At 42.1% G+C, this 23,967-nt stretch overlaps 2 protein-coding genes across 2 annotated transcripts in view; one reads left to right on the forward strand and one right to left on the reverse strand.

The window, feature by feature from the left end:
* Positions 1–22,142, reverse strand: part of LOC126412207 (protein fem-1 homolog CG6966) — a 133,680-nt gene extending 111,538 nt beyond the window's left edge. The window contains exon 1 of the mRNA XM_050081690.1: positions 21,915–22,142. Coding sequence (XP_049937647.1) covers positions 21,915–21,992 — 78 coding nt within the window. The 5' untranslated portion in view covers positions 21,993–22,142. The remainder of the gene's footprint in view (positions 1–21,914) is intronic.
* Positions 22,143–22,588: 446 nt separating this feature from the next.
* LOC126412196 (protein groucho) overlaps positions 22,589–23,967 on the forward strand; it is a 697,281-nt gene continuing 695,902 nt past the window's right edge. The window contains exon 1 of the mRNA XM_050081679.1: positions 22,589–22,961. Within this exon, the coding sequence (XP_049937636.1) occupies positions 22,926–22,961 (36 nt within the window). The 5' untranslated portion in view covers positions 22,589–22,925. The remainder of the gene's footprint in view (positions 22,962–23,967) is intronic.

The raw sequence follows: 23,967 nt of genomic DNA on the forward strand, positions 1-23,967 counted from the left end.
ATAAAGCGTGCAAACTGATTATAACTGTAATCACAAGGAACACACACACACACACACACACACACACACACACACACACACACACACACACACACACACACAAACGACATATCACTTACGTTGCCAGACTGAAAACACACACTAAAAAGGAAAAAGCAGAGGAAAGATTGGTTGAAATAAAAAGGATGAGCTGACCACTCTGTAAAACACTAAAATCTCTAGCCTAAAGGCTTAGGCTGGAATCGAGACACTTTATTAAACATTAAAACACCACCACACTTATTCTGTCATCTTCTAAAACAGAGGGCAGATCCCCACTGATATTTATGTCCTTTCATTACGTATAAAAACCACTCAGTAAAAATGTGGTGTAGTGATTTGTACGCCAAAAGCGTCACAGCCGGGGGGATCCTCTCGCCGGAGTATGAAACTATGTGTTGGGTTCCAGAGTCCAAGTCAAAGGCCTTGATCACTTCATCCTGCCTGCCTGCCTGACCGAGCTGAGGTATATCATGGCCGGATAAGCTGGCTTCACCAATCACAGCTTACTATCCCCCCCCCCGAAACTACCTGGATTTCTGGTGCAACAGTGAAATGACAGCCCGCAGGAGGATGGCACTTTGTGTCACGTCACATTGCCTGCAAGCCGCCTTGGCGGCTCAATCTGTTTGTTTATTTCCCTAAATTACCACGTGCCAGAATGCTACCTGCTTTTCTCACTGTAGAAGAAAGTACTGTTGGTCATGTACTAGTTGGGCCACTTTCGGGTGCAAGTGCTGCACTAGAAGAAATGTTTTGCACAATACCGAAGATGATGAAATGCTCGTAGCTCTTAAGGTATGCATTTTGGAGCCCATGTTTACTTGACGTTTTCGCTTCGAATGACCGATACTGTTACGCTCATTAATATCGACCATTCCTCCTGGGTCACCCCTTAGCTTCTCATGCGTAATTTACACACGCGCAATACCCAGCCAGGAAATGCCTGGACATTCTGGAGCTGTGGCTGCTCAGATGAGACCGGGCAGAGGATGACCAGCACCGCTGGATTTAAATTAGAATCAAGGTCACTTGCCGCCTCCGCGCTTCTCAGACCCACAGGCGCTCAACTATTCTTTTCGTATTCCATGTCAGCATTTTTTTCTGCCTATTCTCTTCTCGACGAGCGGGATTTTTTCACGTGTTGAATGAAAATGTCCACAGAATAATAATAAATCGCTGTCTTGTTTGCATATATTGCGAATATATCCAAAAACGGCAATCTTAGGTGTGGGGATAGTATGAGGATGTTAAGTAAAAAATAATCGACAGCGATCGATATTAGCAACGAATACATAGATTTCGAGACCTCTAGTATGATAACCGCCTATACTCGTTGATATTTACGGTTAAGTTTAGTCTAATAGACCTTTGCAGAATCTTCTGATGAGTGTTTAGGAGAATAAGTGGACATGACACTACAAAAAGAAAGATCTGGGATTCAGTCCTCAGCATGTCTTAGGATTTGTTTTTTGTGGCATAGGTTCTTTTAGAGGACAAAATTCCAAGAAATACGGAGTTTCGAAGTTCACATTAATCTATTTCGATGGTAGGCAATGGAAACCACCTAACTCACTCTGTCTGTGGAATCCCCTTAAATCCAGTAACCAGTGCCTCCACTATCAAAGAGAGAATTGAAATGGCATGTACGTCTCTAATGTGTCACTAACTAGGCTTCTACTATATAGTTACAAATGCCAAAATTCTAGCTTCTACTGTAAAATTTACCAAAATGGAGTTACTATCGATATGTAGCTGTGTATGCCAGTTCCAAGGTACCAGGAAGCCGAGGGTATATGACACAGTATTTATTTGTTTATTTATTTATTTTTATTTATTTATTTATTGTTCCGTGGGACCACATTTAGGAGAAGTCTCCATGGTCATGGAACGAGTCAATACACGAAATTATAACACGATTGTAGAAACAGATAAAATGAAATATAAGAAACATATTCAGGCGACAAGTCGTTAGTTTAAATAAAGAAAATCAAGAATGTAACACTGGAATTTGCTTAATTTTTTAGCTCTTCCAGGAGCTCCTCGACAGAATAGAAGGAGTGAGCCATGAGGAAACTCTTCAGTTTAGACTTAAAAGTGTTTGGGCTACTGCTAAGATTTTTGAGTTCTTGTGGTAGCTTATTGAAAATGGATGCAGCAGAATACTGCACTCCTTTCTGCACAAGAGTCAAGGAAGTGCATTCCACATGCAGATTTGATTTCTGCCTAGTATTAACTGAGTGAAAGCTGCTAACTCTTGGGAATAAGCTAATATTGCTAACAACAAACGACATTAAAGAAAATACATACTGTGTGGGCAATGTCAAAATTCCCAGACTATTGAATAGGGGTCGACAAGAGGTTTTCGAACTTACACCATACATAGCTCGAACGGCCCGTTTTTGAGCCAAAAATACCCTTTTTGAATCAGAAGAATTACCCCAAAAAATAATACCATATGACATAAGCGTATGAAAATGTGCGAAGTATACTACTTTTCGTGTTGAAATGTCACTTATTTCAGATACTGTTCTAATGGTAAATAAAGCGGCATTTAGTTTCTGAACAAGATCCTGAACATGGGCTTTCCACAACAGCTTACTATCTATCCGTACGCCTAGGAACTTTAACTGTTCCGTCTCGCTTATAACATGCCCATTCTGTCTGATTAAAATGTCAGTTCTTGTTGAATTGTGGGTTAGAAACTGTAAAAACTGAGTCTTACTGTGATTTAGCATCAAATTATTTTCCACAAGCCACGAACTTATTTCATGAACTACATTATTTGATAATGTTTCAATATAACACACAAGATCCTTCACTACCAAGGTGGTGTCATCAGCAAACAGAAATATTTTTGAATCACCTGTAATACTAGAAGGCATATCATTTACATAAATAAGAAACAGCAGTGGCCCCAGCACCGACCCTTGGGGAACGCCCCATTTAACAGTGCCCCATTGGGACTGAACATCATTACCACTCTCAATATTGCGGAGGATTACCTTCTGGTTTCTGTTCTTAAAGTAGGAGGCGAACCAATTGTAAGCTACTCCCCTTACTCCATAATGTTCCAACTTCTGCAGTAATATTTTTTGGTCAACACAGTCAAAAGCCTTCGTTAAATCAAAGAAAACACCCAACGTTCGCAACCTTTTATTTAATCCGTCCAAAACCTCACAGAGAAAAGAGACTATAGCATTTTCAGTTGTTAAGCCATTTCTAAAACCGAACTGTACATTTGACAGCACATTATGTGAATTTAAATGCTGCAGTAACCTTGTATATACAACCCTCTCGATAACTTTAGCAAACACCGATGGCATAGAAATAGGTCTATAATTGTCAACATTATCCCTGTCTCCCTTTTTATAAAGTGGCTTCACTACCGAGTACTTTAATCGGTCAGGAAACCGACCACTCCTAAAGGAAAAGTTACAGATATGGCTAAGTACTGAGCTAACATACGTGGAACAATACTTCAGTATTCTGCTAGATACCCCGTCATATCCATGAGAGTTCTTGGTCTAGTAAAGCACTGTGGTGTTCAAAACCAATTACAATATTTTGGAAGGAGCTAAACGTGCAGGAACTGGGCTCAACCGGACGTGTTGATAAGCTGACTTAACCGTGTGGAGACAGGCGTGCTGTGTGGATTCCAACACGCCTTCCAGTTGCCTTCTCGGGGACTTACGAGCCATTACTTGTAAGTAACTGTTTTCAGCTGGCGCTCACTGCGGGCGACCGCTACGAGACGGATCTTCAATGTTTTGTGTCTCACGTTGACGGTTCACTGTTCGACTGCCGTCGCAGTGGTGTACGTCGACTCAGTGGGAAATGCGCGCAGTGTCTTAAGTTTGAAGTGACCCACGCAGGCGTGCTGACAGAACACAAGCCACACTGGTCGTTCACGAATGGAGATACAGCGCTGAATTGTACTGATGATTTAAAAAAACAAAACAGCTTTACTTTTACGTCCATTAGACAAGGAATACGTCGAGATTTTCTTTAGTCATCAAAGTAATGAGAAAAGTTTACCACCGATAACGTGCGTTCTCAGAATACTTTCTGCTGCAAGCAGTCTTCTCTAGACAGTCGTATCGCCCAAGGCAACTTTGAAAGAACCATACATCACAATGTGCTGTATGAGAAAGCAAGTTTACTACACTGACATAACCTGTTGTTGTTGTGGTCTTCAGTCCTGAGACTGATTTGATGCAGCTCTCCATGCTGCTTCATCTCCCAGTACCTACTGCAACCTACATCCTTCTGAATCTGTTTAGTGTATTCATCTCTTGGTCTCCCTCTACGATTTTTACCCTCCACGCTGCCCTCCAATGCTAAATTTGTGATCCCTTGATGCCTCAAAACATGTCCTACCAAGCGATCCCTTCTTATAGTCAAGTTGTGCCACAAACTTCTCTTCTCCCCAATCCTATTCAATACCTCCTCATTAGTTACGTGATCTACCCACCTTATCTTCAGCATTCTTCTGTAGCACCACATTTCGAAAGCTTCTATTCTCTTCTTATCCAAACTATTTATCGTCCACGTTTCACTTCCATACATGGCTACACTCCATACAAATACTTTCAGAAACGACTTCCTGACACTTAAATCTATACTCGACGTTAACAAATTTCTCTTCTTCAGAAACGATTTCCTTGCCATTGCCAGTCTACATTTTATATCCTCTCTACTTCGACCATCATCAGTTATTTTGCTCCCCAAATAGCAAAACTCTTACTACTTTAAGTATCTCATTTCCTAATCTAATCCCCTCAGCATCACCCGATTTAATTTGACTACATTCCATTATCCTCGTTTTGCTTTTGTTGATGTTCATCTTATATCCTCCTTTCAAGACACTGTCCATTCCATTCAACTGCTCTTCCAAGTCCTTTGCTGTCTCTGACAGAATTACAATGTCATCGGCGAACCTCAAAGTTTTTACTTCTTCTCCATGAATTTTAATACCTACTCCGAATTTTTCTTTTGTTTCCTTTACTGCTTGCTCAATATACAGATTGACTAACATCGGGGCGAGGCTACAACCCTGTCTCACTCCTTTCCCAACCACTGCTTCCCTTTCATGCCCCTCGACTCTTATAACTGCCACCTGGTTTCTGTACAAATTGTAAATAGCCTTTCGCTCCCTGTATTTTACCCCTGCCACCTTCAGAATTTGAAAGAGAGTATTCCAGTTAACATTGTCAAAAGCTTTCTCTATGATATAACCTGTGCTACAGAAAATCCACAAGTCCATTTTGCACGAACCTAACAGTGTAGTTCCACGCGTACATCTTTGCTGCTTGGTTGGTTGGTTGATTCGGGGGAGGGGCCTAAACGGCGAGATCATCGGTCCCATCGAATTAGGGAAGGATGGGGAAGGAAGTCGGCCGTGTCCTTTCACAGGAATCATCCCGGGAATTATCCTGCGAATGGGAGTCCCAGTGTGTAAACCACTGCACCACCTCGCTCGGTACTGCCTAATCCACCTTTTTCTGTGGGACGTATGGAGTTTCGTGTACCACTGTTATTTCCCACATTTCCCGTTAAGGCGGGTCCACACTGAGCGCGCCGCGCCGTGCTGCTGCACCCTGCGCACATCTGTAGCAGAGAGGAGTGCGCCTTCCGCGCCCCGCCGCGCCGCTCCGAGGCGCGCACTGTGTTCCAGTTGGAGCGCGCGCACGGTCTGAAGATGGAGCGAGCCGAAGCCCCGTCTAAACAGAGCGCGCGCAAACGCGCCACTGCCTTTGATGTACCGACAACGGCCGGAAAACTGCGCGGCAGGACGCGGCTCAGCTCGGTTCGCCGTCCGCACTGAGCGCGCAGAGCCGCGCAAGGCCGTTTTGCGCGGCGCGGCGCGCTCAGTGTGGACCCGCCTTTACAGTTGAAAATGGTGCGCGGGAAGGACGATTCGTGATAAGCGTACGTGAGAGTGCGAATCTCTGATTTTATTTACATGGTTTTAAACGAGGGTAGTTTGAAAAGATCTCGGAATGGAATAGAAAGAAACGACTTGCCTCAGCGAAACTTTTTTTTATTTTTATTTTTCCATGAAGTCTCCCTATACGCTAATGAACTTGGCCCAGCGATGTTTGAGTGCCTTGATCCTGTCTCAAAAATTAGATTCATCCATCCAGGCCTGCAAAATATCCGTCAACTTCGACTCTCGGTCCTTCGTTTGAAGAGAATCTCCGTCCCCCGACCAAAATTTTGGAATTGAAGAAGAGAGGGAAGTCTGATGTACCAAATTAGGAGACTAAGGCGGATGTGGCAACAATTCGCATCTTAATGCATGTACTTCTGACATGGCAACTACAACTGCGTATGGGCGCACATTGTCGTGATGTTAGCTAACCTTTTTACCTTGCCAAATCTGGCCTTTCTGCGTAGCTCTTGCTGTAATTGGCCCAGGATGTTAACGCAGTATTTTCTCTTAATTGTTTCAGCAGTGGGAAGGTAATCTATCAGCAGAATCCCTTTCGTATCCCAGCAAACTCACGCCAATACCTTCCTGGCCAACTGTATTGGTTTTCTTGGTGGTGGTGAAACTAACCAGTTTCCACTCCTTTGTTGTTTTGTCTCTAGGGTAGAGTAATGGACCCAAGTTTCTTCTGCGGTCAAAAACCGGCGGAAAAAAAACAAACTTGTTGATTGGTCTGAAAATGGGTCAAACTTTGACTGGATATTTTGAGTCTGATGCGTTTCCAATCCTCCATCAAGAGATGTGACACCAATCTAAAAGAAAATGTTCTCATATCCAATTACATTGTTAAAATGTGGTATAGCCATTCACATGACATACCTATAGCTTCAGCAGTTTCTTGTACTTTAAGTCGACGATCCTCCATGACCATTTTACGCATTTTTGCTTCATGGTCTGAAATGCCATTCTCCCTTTTACTCACAAAATGCCCATCTAGTAATGAAGAATGATTAAAAATGTTGTCAATGGCAGTGTTACCGTTCCCCTGCTACCTGGTTGGAAACAAAACACACTCTTCATCAGACCATATGAATTTAGGAGATCTTCTAACATCCTTTTTCTTGCACAGTCACTTACAGAATTAATATTGAAGTCACCACATAACTAATTTTGGTACTTCCTACAAAGTGAACCAATAACCCACTCTAGCTTGAGCAGAAGTGCTCTGAAGTCGAGAGTTACGGGACCTATAAACAACAATTAGAAGTTTAGTTTCACTAATTTCAACTGCCCCTGCACAACATTCAAATACCTGTCCAGTGTAGTGCCGTGATACATCTACGGGCTCAAATGGAATACTGGTTTTTATGTGCATGGCCATTCCCCCACTCCGCAAGGAACTCCTAATCTGTATCCTGGTAAAGGATCAGGAGCAAGAGCACTGACGCGTCGCGTGTTTACTCGTAAAGGATGGCTTGTTATTACGCGGGAACCTCGTTGTGCTGGCGTTGACATGAGATTGTGATTCCGAGAACTTTTCAAACCAGCCTCGAGGAAGCAATTTGTTGGTTGACTAACGGTGGACGGGCGAGGATCCCCTTGATGCTTCCACGTTTACTAAACGAAACTATTTTTTAGATATTCTCTACTTCCTGCAACAATCTCACCTGGTCAGCAATCGTATCTGAAGAGCAATACTGAAGACTTGGTCAAACGAAGGTTTTGTACACTACCACCCTTGGGAGGGGACTACATTTCCTGGTGATTGCTCCGATGAAGCTGTCTGGCAGCTGCCTATCCTATGGTGAGTTTTACGAGTTCATGTTGAGGGTCAAATGTCAAAATCCCTGCAGCAAACGACGATCATTCGCTGTGATTTATAGCGTTCAAATTTTTCTACGTGCAACAGCAGCTTCATCCGCCAGATGCATTATGGTGCTTCCGCTGTGGCAATAGTAAACTTACGAGAGTCGTGGTACGCTGAAAAGGGATGACGCTGCCTTACACAAGCCTTGCTGTGATGATGAAATTATGTAACAACTCGCTGGTCCGCTGCCGGTGACAGTGACTTGATTGTGCGTCTGCGCCAAGTGTCACCGTATACAAAGATTGCAATGCAAGGTGCCCACTTCTAGTTCCCCGAAGGATGTTAACGTGAAGATAAGATACGGTTGATGATAAAATGAATTATTTTAGCGACACCGGGCGTTTGTTTTCGTGGCTGGGTAGACCGTGCAGAAGGCAGACAGGCAGGTTACGGTGACCCTGGGAGTGCGCGGAAGCGGCGTGCTAGGCCAGACTAGCTGCTGCCTTATATGCTGGAGCAAGGCCCGCACCAGACAGCCTTGCGCCTTGTCGAGGTGCCGCGTGCCACAGTGCCGGCCTCCACACAGCGTGGCGCTACAGCTGCTTTCGCATTTCCTGCTGCTTCTAGCGTTGGTTCGTTGGTTTGTGGGATTGAAGGGACCAGGCTACTAGGGCCATCGGTCCCTTTTTCCATGAACTTGAAACCCCCACAAGGAATAGAAACAATGAAGATGACAAGAGACGACACAGGACAAGAAAGACACAGAGACCAGACAAAAGGAACTAAAATCACACCGAGTGTGAAAATGGTTGTCCGACCACAAAAACAAAAAAGACAAAGCCAACCAGCAAGAAACGCACTAAAAACCCCAGTCTAAAATCGTACGCCAAAGGCCACACTCAACACAAAAAAGGACACACGCTTAGATCAGGCGATAAAAAAAACCCTGCGCGAATAAAACTCAAAACTAAATCTGCCATCGCAACGTCATTTGATAAAAAGTGCAGGAAGCGTATCAGGCAGCGCAAAACGTCAGCCTGAGCGAAGTTAAAGGCGGGCGGTCCAACAAGATGTGGACCACAGTCAAAGCCGACCCGCAGCGGCGCAATAAATAGCTGTGCGTTATCCAGGTGTGGCCAATGTGCAGTCGGCAGAGGACAACAGAGTCCCTGCGAGAGACCCGCAAGGAGGAGCGCCACGCACCGGTTGCCTCCTTGATGGCCCGAAGTTTGTTGCGTGAAGGCAGGTGCGAAGTACCTTCTGCCGCAAAACTGACATGAGGTCACTTTCCATAAGGCCAATCTCCAAGGCTGGTGCACCGACAGCCTGTTTGGCCAGCGTGTCAACACTTTCATTTCCCGGGATGCCTACATGACCAGGGGTCCACAAAAAGACCACAGAGCGGCTGCAACGGGCAAGAGTATGGAGCGACTCCTGACTCCTGGATAGCCATCACCAGGCGAGAGCGAGGGAAACACTGGTCGATAGCTCGTAAACCGCTCAGGGAGTCACTACAAGTAAGGAAGGCCTCACCTGGGCAGGAGCGTTTCCTTCACTCACACACACACACACACACACACACACACACACACACACATATATATATATATATATATATATATATATATATATATATATATATAGCTCAATGCCGATGCTATAAACGCAACTCGTTTGCTTATCGAGAGACACTGGGACAAGCATTGGCATATTTTCTTCGCTTTCCAGGACCGGGGCCAAGTACCACGTGATCTCATACTGCTTGCCGTTCAAGAGCATGAAGTACCTGAAAAATTAACTGTTTTGGTCCGGCTACTCTACCAAAATCCTGAAAGTCGAGTATTATTTGCTATTGGGATACCAGGCGACTTTCCTGTTTCTGTCGCTGTCGATCAGGTATCTTAGAACATATTCTGAGCTCAAACATAATGAGGTGTCTCGAACAGAATGACCTCCTCCATGCCAACTAGCATGGATTCCGAAACTATCGATCATGTAAAATCCAACTCACAATGTTCTCCCTTGACATACTGAAAGATTGGACTCACGTGACAGACTGAAAGCTTAGGATCGAGGCAGTCAGGTAGATGCAGTATTTCCTTATTTACGAGAAGCACTTGACTCGGTAGCATACCTATGGTTCAAATGGCTCTGAGCACTATGGGACTTAACATCTATGGTCATCAGTCCCCTAGAACTTAGAACTACTTAAACCTAACTAACCTAAGGACAGCACACAACACCCAGTCATCACGAGGCAGAGAAAGTCCCTGACCCCGCCGGGAACCGAACCCGGGAACCCGGGAGTGGGAAGCGAGAACGCTACCGCACGACCACGAGCTGCGGACTACCTATGCTTACTGTCAAAAGTAAGAGCGTAAATGTAAAATTTGTGACTGGATTGACGACTTTTTAGTAGGGAGGATGCAGCACGTTAGCTTGGATGGAGATTCACCGTCAGATGTAGGAGTAACCTTCGGGTTCATATTGTATGTTAATGACCTTGAGGAGAATATTAATAGTAACCTCAGACTTTTTGCAGATGAAGTAGTCTGAAAGAAGCTGAATAAATTTTCAGTTAGATGGTAATAAGATTTCAAAGTGGTGCAAAGACTGGCAATTGGCTTTAAATGTTCAGAAATGTAAAATTGTGCACTTCACAAAACGAAAAAAGTAGTATCTTATGGCTATAAGTCACAATTGGAATCGGCCGACTCATACAAATACCTGGCTGTAACACTTGGTACTGACAAGAAATCGAATCATCACACAGGCTCAGTCGTGGGTAAAGCAGGTGGCACACTTTGGTTTATTGACAGAATACTGGGGAAATGCAGTCAGTCTAAAAGTAAGATTGCTTACAAATGACTCGTGCGACTCATTCTAGAATTTGCTCAAGTGTGCGGAAACCGGACTAAAGGAAGATACTGAACGTGTACAGAGAAGGACAGCATGAATGGCCACAGGTTTGTTTGTTTGAAACGTGGGGGGTGAAAGAGATACCGAAAACACTGAACACGTAGACTCTTGAAGATAGACGGAAACTACACCGAGAAAGTTTAGTAACAAATTTTCAAGTACCAGCTTTAAATGACTTTAGTAATATTCAACAACCCCCTTCGTACCGCTCACTCAGGGATCTTGAGGGTGAGATTAGAATAATTACAGCACATCGAGTCCACACGTGAATGAAACAGTACAGTTGGATGTACCCTATTCCACGCACTAAAAATGTTCAAATGTGTGTGAAATCTTATGGGACTTAACTGCTAAGGTCATCAGTCCCTAAACTTACACACTACTTAACCTAAATTATCCTAAGGGCAAACACACACACCCATGCCCGAGGGAGGGCTCTAACCTCCGCCAGGATCAGCCGCCCAGTCCATGACTGCAGCGCCGAAGACCGCTCGGCTAATCCCGGGCGGCTTGCCATGCACTTCATAGTCGCTTGCAGAGTATCGATCCGAGCGTGAATGAACCCCCCTGAACAGTCTGGACTACGTCTCAATGTAAAGAACACTGAGTACCTGCCAACAGTTGCAAATAATACAGACAACCAGCAAGATCGACGGTATAGATCGGCGGAAAACAAATATCTAAAGCACCTCTGCTCAAAAATCGCTGTTGGCGGCTCATTCGTTTGTGCTTTGTGATAAGATCCCAAATCGACTCAAGTCGACAATATACCGCACTGCAGTCCACCCAGTTGCCTTCTACGTTACAGAAAATTCGCTCGCAACTACAGAAGCAGATCAAAGGCTTGCTGCGACAGAAACCAAAATGCTCCGGCGGACGTGTGGCCTGACACTACATCATGCGACTAATTATGACATTCGCAGGCGGTACAGGGTGGCACCCAGTCTCCTTTCTGACGACACACAAGATCGTAGCCTTGAGACAGTGAGCCAAAAGGGCGGACCCCACTGCACTGCAGGATAAGTGCTGAGGAACAAGATCAACGTCTTGGCTGGTGATCATACAGAAGGTTAGTGTACTTCTAAAGTGCTCTTCTCCTATCTCACTTGGTATCAGATGTTTACGACGCTTTGGTAGGACTTAATGGATTCGCACAGCAAATTTGAAATAATAATCAAATGTTGAAGTTAATATTTTATTGTGATTGACTAGTGCAGTGAGACAACTACTAATTTCATAAATGTAATTCAGCTACAACCACAGTTATGGATACTGACAAATGGTTATGTACAACACAATGCAAAAAAAAACTGTAATTTTGATCCCATTCGCACGGAAATTGACTGATCTGCACGCATGCATTACACTACTTAGGCATTCGGCCAGTTAGCGAAGGTTTTCCTCCCGTAGTATACCTGAGACGGGACGAATTAACTAATTCAGTATACCCATTGTGGATCACGAACTGTGACTGTGATTTAAAATGGCCATTTATGTAGGTATAATATGCAACCGGTCGCTTTTTCGAATTCGGTACGATTTACTGGACCATTAACTAATTTTGGAGCCCCTGCGGGTTCACCGTCAGGGACACATCTTTTAGGAATATTATATTCCGGATCAAGTGCTGGAAGACGTTAGGGTCGTGATGCTGGCGGAAATAACGGCAATGTAGCTAACGAAATATGTACGAGAAGATCATTATGTTTTAAGATACTTACACACTGTACTGCCTTGTGGCACATTTTATAAGCTGGCAATATGAATTTGGGCGGATACTGCAAGACAGTGCAATGTAAGTATTCTAAAACATTCGTGAATTTTCAGTTGCTAAATTCCCATTATTTTCGACAGGACAACTCTAACGCCTAGTGGTCTGGAACGCAACACTCCTGTAATGTCTTCAGCTGATGTGTGTCTGCGGTGACTCGAAAAATAATTAACGGCACAATTAATCATTCGAATTCCGAAAACGACTGGTTGCATATTATTGAAACTATATAAACTGCGAATTCTTCGATTAGTTATTAACTATTATCTCGCGGGCATGGTATGAATAAATAAAGTATCCTTTGTTTTTGAGTGTTATAACGATTCCACCTCACCTGAAACGTATCCAGCATCGCGGCTTATGTGCCTGGGCGCGTAGCTGCCTCAACCCTTTCAAAGAACTTGCTTACGATGGCCTCTGACTTCTGATATCTTCAAGATGCTCGATGGTCTGTAGAGCAGATGGGGAATCACAACCCCTGATCACGTCCCTACTTCCTACCACTCCAACGTTCCTTAAACCATACTATAAATACGATGTATGTACTCTCAGGCTACACAAACAATCATCTGCACACCTGTCCAAGACAACAGCCACAAAGCAGTACCGATTTGCTACATCCTCAAGAAAGAGGGATAAAATCTCTACGACGCCGCTCACACCCTGTTCTGATATATTTACCGATTAGATTGATGTGAGGAGCCCATAAAAATCCAGTGGCTCGTTACCGAGGAGACTGAAAGTGATGTCTACGGAACGTTATTTGAACATATCCTTTCGAAAATTCTGAGACCTGTGCTTCCACCTTGATGAGGCAATGGCACACAATGTTACGAAGCACCTTGATGCACAACCTGGGCAGAGATGGTTTTACAATAAAGGATATAATGCCCGTTTGTTGGGTACTGGTGAATCTCCCATGTTGTATGGCCCTGATCCATGAATCTTTGTTCATGACGTTTCGTCCACAGCCGCGTTGGACATTTCAGAGGTGCATCTGTCGGCAAGACTTAGCGCAATCTGATGCACCTCTGAAGACGTCCAACACAGCTTTGTACAGAACATCAAGAACAAAAAAGTTTCACGGACGACGACCATACAACACAGATGATTTACCAGCAGTTAATAGTGGCCTTGTCCTCGTAGTCTTGTCCACTCGCAGGTTAAATCAACAGACATAACGCCGAAGGACTACTTCTTCTGCCGGCCGAGCAGATCAAGGCGCTACAGTCTGGAACCGTGCGACCGCTACGGTCGCAGGTTCGAATCCTGCCTCGGGCATGGATGTATGTGATGTCCTTAGGATAATTAGGTTTAAGTAGTTCTAAGTTCTAGGGGACTGATGACCTCAGGTGTTAAGTCCCATAGTGCTCAGAGCCATTTGAACCATTTTGAACTTCTTCTTCTGGGCTCAAGTAGCTAAGTGCCGTGGGACTCCTAAGCATATACAACAGCAAGTTGATAGGTCTTACCAGTCCGCCATGATCATGGCGGACGCTGCTCTAACTAATAGGTACAGATTATGGAACGAATGTCATAATACCCGAAAATTCGTCCCGGACCGGGATACGAAGCAGAATTTCCTGATTTTAGTAAGAAGTCGTCTTAACAATTATGCCACCCGAGCACGCTTCCAGATCTGATTGAAGCTTTCATTTACCATGCTGTTTCCACCAATGATTTACGGGCACTACTACCGTGAACACAAGAAAACTAGTGTTCTAGTTATCGTCTGGTACAAATTTTCACCCATCACGAGATATTCATTACACTGTAGGGTCAGTGTGTGTGAACGATTTCCACTAGAATGATTTCCCGTCACTGCATCTATACTGATTTCATCTCTATCGATCCATTCGTTTCATGCCAGTCAGTGCCTGTAATTCATTTCCTACAAGAGTGCGTTTAGCTAGAAAATCATTTTGTGGTTTGGTCGTATGTTCCTGTACACATTATCCTCCAATAGTCAGAACGTAATGAGTAGTTGCTGATTTATATTTAGAGCGAAATTCAGTCATCAATGTTCCTGAACTTGTCAAATTATTCCATCATAACGCATTGGAGACCTTTGGTTTCACAAACCACGCCGCATACATACCTCTATAACAGCCAAATCGTTGTCAGTTGGAACTCATATCGCCTTTTATGCTGATAACTCGAGAATCAGTTACGTCGACGGCACCGTTCTTGTCCATTCTGATCTTTGTGGCCACCTTTATCACAAGAGGCTACTATGTGAATGTGTGGTATACCCTTCGCAGACTACAATTCCAACTCTCGTCTTCTCAGCAATTGAGGAAAAATCTTACTCCGTTAACAGTTTATTCACATTCCGTGTTTAATAAAGGATGTAAAAAGTATCCGTTATGTAATTTCTCAATGGCAAATGTTTGTTCCTTGATGTAGATAAGCAAAACTCAATTTCTGAAGCTATATTTTCCCCACGTGAGTTTCATTACTTTCTAATCTTGTAGCAACGTCGTCGTTGCTCTCCCTCTTCTCGGTCATAATACGACCGAAATGATAGGTGATGTCCGTAGCCACAGACACACGAAGTCTCTCAGACGCCACTGAGCCCCCAACAGGTTAACTTACACCATTTGCAGTTAATTCGTAACGTAAACCAGAGGAATGGCGCGCGACATGGATACCGTGAACCATAGGCCCATGCCTCACGAAAAATTATTTTAGGTCATTTTAGATATCAGAGTTCTTGATTAAAATTTTTAATACTGTCCGTTTAGTTACACAGGAGCAAAGAGGTAAGCTATGCGTGGAAGGGAACTACGCAGATGTGAAGGCCATCACAAAATGCCGTTCCCAACGAATGAAAACAGGCTCGGTGCCAGATATTGGCACAACTTAGCCGTTTCGTAGCAAGTTCCAGACCACGCCGTCCGCTCACAGTGACTTAAGATGCAAGCTTCAAACTATCAGTTCATATACGAAATTGCCATCAATAACATAATCAGCTGTGGTACAAAAACAAAGCTGCTTTCTTCCAATCTTAATCCAGTATTTCTCGTATGTTTTAGAACTTTTTTTCTGGCTGTCATAAGTACCCCAAATCGTCCCAGCTTTTCCTCCCAATTCCTCTAGGTACAAAAATGGTTCACTTTATGTAAAAGTTTGAAATCTAAAGAAGAAGTCCCAAATATCTTACCACAGGGGGGGGGCGGGGGGGGGGGGGCGGGGACATGTGCTGAAACGACTGTCTCGGGCCAAGGAAATAACAGCAACGAAGAAACTAAGAAAACATTGTGTCTTGTCTATAAAATTACGTACTGGATGAACTACTGGGTAAATTATGTACTCGAAATTCAAGAAAATGTATTTCTGCGATTCTTTTCGTGGAGTGCACGAGAGAAAAATCAGACGAAAGTCCTATTCCTGCTCTCCCCGACGCATATATACGAACAGGTCTAGCTTCTGTAATTATCTCGCTGGTTAACACGAATTTATTTGCGATCTCGAAATCAAACTTTCATTTAAGCTTAACGGACGAGCAGCAGGAATGATTTTGATAGAGTGACGTAACGAGAAGTAGCCCTGTGTATACACACAGTGAACGAGTGGTCTCTACATACATAAAATACCCTGAAACAGATGGGACTTAGAAATGCTTTAATTTGCATTTGACAATAACACCCAAGAAATGTCAGGCTACGAATGCAGCATATAGTGGTTTCTCGAACGACAGGTGGAATTACCTCCGGTCTTACAGTCATAATAGGAAACTGTTTCCGTAAAGGCTGCACGCAAAGTAGGTTAGCGACCCTTGAATCGATTTAGAGGCGATGCACAAGTCTGTGGACCACGGAAACTCCAGTTATTGTTCTTGACTAGAGGTATATTACTGAACACTGTAAAATATTTATTTCTGTTTCCCATGTAAGCATCGATTCCCCGCGTCTTCCGTTCCTCTGATAGTTGTACTGAAATCAATATTTACTCCACAAATTACGCGAATTTTAACGTAAATATTCTTAGGAAACAGGTGTGAACCGCCATTATCTAGTATGACCAGTTACAATAACCTAACCATTAGCTACGGACAGTTTTCATCATAAGAATTTTCAAAGTTTTCCAGTTTCATTCTAATAGATGTAATTTTATTTTCGAGAAAGTAATGCCAGTTTTTCAGTTTGCAGCGTATTCGTGAAATATCGGAACCATTCGATGATCTGTCGTTAGGAGAGAAGAAAAGCGACGATAAGAAAATGAGCCCTGTATTTTATCGACGCGAAACGATTTCCGATTACCCGTTCGGATTTGGTTTAGTGAACACGCCAACCAATCGACCAGTCGAAAGATATAATTAGACTATCAGCCAGAGCTTGTAACTTCAGACTCCTTTACATCGAAAATTCCCTTCACCTCGCTGTTCACCATAGCGTTTCTACGTTTACGAATCTAAGAAAGGGAAGATATGTAAGACCTCGTTCACTTCGAAATACCATTAAGGCCTAAGCACCAAGTCAGCCGGAGAAGGATAACTATCTGCCTTGGCCTTGCAGTAGAAACCCTTGGGAAAACTACGAAGAACCTACATCAAGATGCCTGGAAAAGAAATTGAACAGAATTTCTGCCGAAAACTGAGTCCAGTATCGTAAACAATGGTTGCATCAGAGCACCAGTGTTTCTCAGTATGAAATAGACAAGTATTTCACAACAGGGAAGTGGGGTGGTAACTAAAGGAAAGAAGGTATAGGAAACGAGCTTATTATTACTTAGCACCGTTTTAAACCAGTCCACAAAAAAATGCATAGCTGTTTTATGTGAAGGGCTGCAGCAAACGCTTATTTCACTTATTTTAAGGAAACTAGGGCTGGTTTAGGTGCTATGTACAATAGTACATTAAAACAGGTGGAATCTCTTTACTTAAGTTCTCTGCTTTAGGCTTTACACATTAGTTCGCATCACAGTTTATACGGTTCGTACTATGAAAATAACCCGGTAACAAAATAAGACCAAAATGGCGTGAAGAGGTTTCTGGGCGCTCCTTTCTAATTCTGTGGCAGTGACAGTAATTGTAACGTCACACGGCATCAAGTACCTATAAAACTGAAACAACTGACAGCAGCGCGTGTAGTTTCTTCTAGTTCAAAATATGAATTTTATAGTGGACGAGGTGTTTTATACACATGCAATGTTGTGCTTTATATTTATGTTCATGGGTCTGATCTGTGAAAATAAAACATGTGACCTGCATATAATGAAGGGGTACTTACAGGTATTATTATGACAGACATGTACGACGCTAGATGTGTTAAGAGCACCAAGCAATTTCTTGCAGTTTTCATAGTATCTTCTTCGATCAGCGGTAGTTTTGGAAGTACTCGTGCCTTCGTCACTAATTTAGACGGAGACAAATTTTCTGTAGCACCACAAAGGCAACAGGTAATATTCCCCTTGCTATAAAGAAGCAGGTCTGAGGAACAAACACCCTAAAAAATGGCAGGGATTGTAAATGTCTATAATAACACAATTACCAAGGAAGAAGTGGAAAACATTCCTGTGGAGCTATCCGCCAGCAATTAGAAGACATTCATATTGGATTTGGGAAGGAAAAGAAGCGAGAGAAACTGTAACAGCTGCACAAATTATTTCTAGAAGATAAATCGAGCCTTAACATATGCAATAGAGATTTTCTGTAAGACGTGGGTTCTGCACTTTATATTCTGAGAAGAATAGCAAAAATCTGTCCAAGAAAATTCATACCGAAAAATTTAACTAGTGGAACTGCAGCTTTATAGCCGAAACGCATTGCCGACTTCAGACAGAAAAGTGGTTACATAAACAAGGCATTGAGGTTTTTGGATGATGATATACACGATAGAATATGGCACGTGTATTGTGTGAAGACGTGTTTGCGATGCTCCCAAGAGCCGAATGAAAGAAAGTTATCAACATCAGTCAGCAGGCTAAACTAACGAGTGGCTCTGTAATACTGCGCATTAAATCATCTGTGAGTAAAAGGCTATCTGATTACAGTATGCTACTAACACTCCGCGCACTGAGTCTTCAGTTTAAATGGAAGTAGACGTCAAACAGAATGTTATCTCTTTAAAATATGCAATCAGCGTTCTTTCTAAAAGCATCTTCGGCTGTATTTATGTATCGTGTACGCCAAGCATTTACATTACTGCTCACAAAATAATAAATTTAATTCTACACTTTTGCCTCAAAAGTGTGTCACAATGAGAAAGAATTCTGTTGCATGGCAATAAGGCAAATAAGGTAAGAGGTAATACAAAAAATAATACCACACAAGAATTAGCTATCTACTGTCTACGGGAAAAAAAGGGGAGTACAGAAATGTTCAAAAGATCGGATGAATGTTGGAATTAGTAAACAACGCGATACAACTCCGCTAAATCGGTGATATTAACAATGTGAAGCTACAAGTGTCAAGTACAACTAGGATGAAGTCACAACATGAAAACATTAGCAAAACCAAAACTTGCAAACTAACGCTACCCACCATGGGAATGGAGGGTATTTTATAGTGGCATTTTGTTATTAACGTGTAGAAGTATGTTAAATTTGAAAATTTAAGGGCAAAGTGTATAGCACATGGAATACGCAAAATGTTAAAAAAAATATTGTTATGACATTTCTTTGATCCGTCAACTCACGAAGTGTCACTATCCAGCATTACCCAAGCCTTAAACTACGTCACAGATCAGATTGACACCCACCTCTTCTACTGAAAGTACTTATACCTGTTAGCGCATGCATTTTAGAGTCCACGTTTACTAGACTTTTTGCTTCGAATGGTCGTTCTTGTCATATCCATTAATATTTACCATTCCTCCTGGGGCACCCCATAGACATATCTGTCACAATACCAAATAAAATAAAAAGTACACAGCATAATGTCGGTATCGCGATCTTCAATGCACTTGCCATCCACAATAACTACGAGAAAGTTAAAGAACACGACTGACAATCAAATACATCTGAGGACACCAATTACGAAACATACGTCACACATCAAGGAATACAGCTCGCCTTGCCTTGTTCACTATGTCTGAATTCCCACCTCAAACCGAAACAAACACTACTAAGGCTCTAAGCCCGATGCCAGTGTAACAGCTGAACCTTTTCCGCATCTGACAGGAATCGTGGCCTTCACTTCTCGCTAGACCGGCTAACTTAAAAAATTATGGGCAATCCAATCTTTAGGCTGCAAACTCTCTCCTTCGCATTAACTGTCACTGCTATTTATTCTACAACAAGTAACACTAAGATAACATCTGCATATGATTATTTACATCAGTTTCACGAGTGTCAAAAATCTCGACACTGTCATAAGAAAGGCAAATAGTCACCTGCACAAGTTATTTCAGATGCAAATGAATTTATACATCAGCTTTATGTTTTAATTCCACTTCACTGAATTCCATCCACTGAACAACCTAGGCTACGATCACAAAATGAAGATATCTTCAGAAATCCTACAAATTTAGAATGGTTATATTCAACAATAAAGAATACCTAATGGTCATTTGTCATTTCGGTCGTAAAGTAATGGAAATGTATCTGTTTCGTAGTCAATCACTTAGCTCAAGTTAATAAAAATATTGTCATAGGCTTAATGAAAAGCAACCATCTCTGTACAACTACACAAATTTTCACATCATAGGTAAGGTTTCAAATTCTTGTCACAGTCCTACCGTCGTGTCACAAAGCAGTAGAACATCCTCTACCACAAAAAAAAGTTTGGACAAACAGTAAATATGACAAGAGAGAGAACCATATCAAGCACTTGACAAATGACTGCATTAAAACGTGTTTGTAAATATTCCCTTGAAGTTATCTCGATGTTTAAAATTAAATATGACTTGTTTTAAATCTCTGCGGTTATGAGACCTTTCACAAAGCTCTGAACTCTGGAACCATTCACAAAAAAGCAAAAATAATAAATACGAACCCAACACCATTACATGCCATACAGGTCGCATTTGTGACAAATGTATACAGTTATCAAAATTGAAAGGCTACCACTTTTCGTAATAATTGTCTTCATCTACAACACATTTTGTTTCTTAAATCAGACTGGCTTCCCTTTACCGTATTAAAGAAAATCATTTGAATTACATCTTTTGGAATTATGTCTGTACAGACATTGATGATGTTAAAAAGAAAGAATACAAACTAACACCAACAGAAAAGAACATACAGCATGCCTAACTTGAGCGGGATTTCCACTGCAATTGTCAACAGATTAATACCTTAACAAAACAACGTTTCTCAAGAATTAACAACTGTATAGCAGACCATACTGAGAACAGACTACTTTACCGGACTTATCAGACAACTGAATTTTATACTGACTCGAGATATCTGAGAGCACTACTGAATGTAATACTGTACTAATATATGAATGAAAAAGTTCGTGTGTATCATTTCACGACATTAATCACCCACAACAGCAAAATACGGCAGCAACCAAACTAAGGCAAACCGACAGGAGAGGGCAACTGTTTCCAGTAAAACGATATATAGTGAGTGTTTGTCAAACTGACAATAATTACAACTCTAAACAATAGCAAAAATGTATGCACTACTAATCGCACAACTCCGTACGTTTATCAACATATACGAAAAGAAATGAGACGAAAATATATGAAACGCCAAACACAATTACGGAGATGGGTAGCAGCCAATGAATTCTTAAAGCCAATTAACATATTATAAGTTTTATTTTTTACACACAAAAGACATGCCTCGCAAATACAAAATACGCCATTCACTACGAGGAAAGCAGTATTGAGGAAAAAAGGACAAATTCGAACTCTTGCAAGGACTACAGCAAACGAAAATTTATCTTTAGAATTGGCAATATACGAATCAAGTTGTCCCAATGAAATTGGTGACAAGCTGTTTTCATTCAAGGCTTAATGAACTTGTGACGAAGGAATTTTCCTACTCTGATAACAATAGCACATAACCTCAACTGGGCTACCAAAAACGTCTACCTCATTTATCTTCTACTGGATACGTGAACAATGAATCTACAATTACGACTTGTCAGATTAGCTTGCATAATCACTATTCTTCAGTTTCTATCTTCGTGATAAAGTAAAATAAAATAAACGGACTAATAAATAGAGTACAGACCAAATGCCAGAGATGCTGTACACTAAGCTGGCACGGACTAATAACCGATTCATGCATTGTTTGCAAAATGATTTTATTTTTGAAGCAATAAATTGTGGCACTATTATAATGTCTGCTACTAACGTTTAGTTTTGCATGCGTTAAAGTGCTGTTAAACAGGAACAAAACAACATCTACGAAATGCAGTGATTACAATCGTATAAACAGTAACAGCTTAGAAATTCAGGGAAAATGGGATCTGATAATGACGACAGAATATTTAGGAACAGATAAAGTGGCAATCGTGTGATTAAAAACATAAGGACATTTCAGAACATTACCTTCAGTCGCCGTAATCTGCCATCCCTAGCTGCATTGAATACAAAATTTTTGATGTCCATTTCTTGATTTTCCGACATACTCCACAGCCCAGGTTCACAAATCAAAACAATTCCCTAATTTTATCCGCTGCAGCTCTCCTCAGCAGCTGTAACGGATAAACTGGAATAAAAACACAATATGGTCTGCACCTGGTTCGGACGTCCCTCACCAGAGGTCTCCACCATACTGCCAGGCTGCTCAGCCCAAAGAGTTTCAGCGGCTCAGCAATACCACTCCTCGAAAAATTCTGACAATAGGTATCAGTGAAAAGACTAACTTTACATTTTGTTTCATTAGTGAAAATAAAAGTAATTAACGCACATATAAAAATACCACTAAGTTGTAATAGAGCATATAGCAACATTTTTATTGAATAAATATGCAACAAATTGCACAAATTATGTGGAAACCAGAGATAACTGAACGTCGACTAACGTAGTGAAAGGTACAATAAGTGATATCATTAGCTGTAGTGGAAGTGTGCTGGCTGACTCTTTATGGTCTGTGGTCTCAGCTCCACGCGGAGTTGAAGGGGACCTGTCACTCTTCCACCAGCAGGCGGGGCTTCTGCAGTTCTCGCTGATCATTGGCTGAGAAATATGTGACGTTTCTCTCCAATATACCACGTGGGATATACGCCATTACAAGCAAAGTATCTGGCGGTGGCGGTAGTGGAACAATGGATTGTGCGCGTTAAGAGTGCGAAAGCTATATATTTGAATGAAAATCGGCTACCTAATGGAATAAACGAAAAGAATAATGAGTGTATTTTTAACTGGCGCTGTGAAATGTAATTGTGATCAAAGTAATTCGTATTATTGGTAACGGAAAAGTGTGACAACAGTAAAATATTTCGTGTGCGGTGTTGTGGGTTCAGCAACCTGCGGTTTTGCCGAAAGTGGTAATATGTGGAGGTGATGTTTTCTTCAATTGGCATATAGCCGTGTGTGTATTTTGTGCACAGTTTCATCATGTATCCTGCCCCGGCTAGACATCCATCTGCCGCGGTAAGTCACTGTTTTGTTTACTACCTCTTTTAAAGGAAATTTTGTTTCTTGTTGTAGAAGATATGTGTGTCTTCGGTTGTTGAACAATCCATTTGCCCCAGCCATTAAGACTTGTTGATTTTAAAGCATTTGACGGTATTTAAAATACGTAATTATTGTGTGAAATACAAACACATGAGTTTTCATTTGTTTACATACATACATTACGCATGTTATTGTGTATGTTTTCCTTCATTCATTCCGTGAGGGCCTGTTAGTTACAGTGAAGTTAGTAAGAAGGAAAACGTTTCTTCATGGACATATTTTTTTTTTCTTTTATAACATCAAGATTAGCTACAGAAAGGATGTTCATAAAAATGAACTGAGCTTTATTTGCCGAAATATAAGGAAATAAACATTGTGCTCAGACACTGACAATAAATTTCGTTCTCATTTTACTAAATTGTTCCTTGCAAGCTCGAGTAGTTACCACTCTAGCTTACGCTGTTTCTCTCATTCCCGCTGCGTTCTCCTCCCCGCCGCCTCTCTCCATCTCTCACTCTTCCCCACCCGGGCTCCAGCAACAAGCTCCGGGTCAGCCGTGATGAGCCACGATAGAACAAGGTGGCGGGCAGCCGCAGCAGAACAAAGGGCCCTTGCTTCGCGCGTCGAAATGAAGGGAAAAAAAGGTCGAAGGAATGAGAGGATCCGAGATGTGATGACGGATGGTGGAAGAATGGTAGAAACGAAGAGGGGTAAGGAGTGGTAGCTCTCGGCTTGGTGATCACGGATAGGTCACAAGGTATCTAGAAATTGTCGCGTGTTTTGGTTTTTACTGCTTCAAAAAGAAAAAAAAATATTATGGGGGGTGCACAACTAAGAAAATGTGGGGATTTAATATCAAGTGAATTGTCTGAAAATAGGCTTAATTTCTGCCACTTGAGAAAATGTGCTTGCCGATGCGACAGTTAAATCTCATTCACAGCCTTCCTTCCGGGATACGTGAAGTCACGGTCACACCGTGCTA

Source organism: Schistocerca serialis, chromosome 7, assembly GCF_023864345.2.
Source record: "Schistocerca serialis cubense isolate TAMUIC-IGC-003099 chromosome 7, iqSchSeri2.2, whole genome shotgun sequence".
In the NCBI taxonomy this organism is placed as follows: domain Eukaryota; kingdom Metazoa; phylum Arthropoda; class Insecta; order Orthoptera; family Acrididae; genus Schistocerca; species Schistocerca serialis.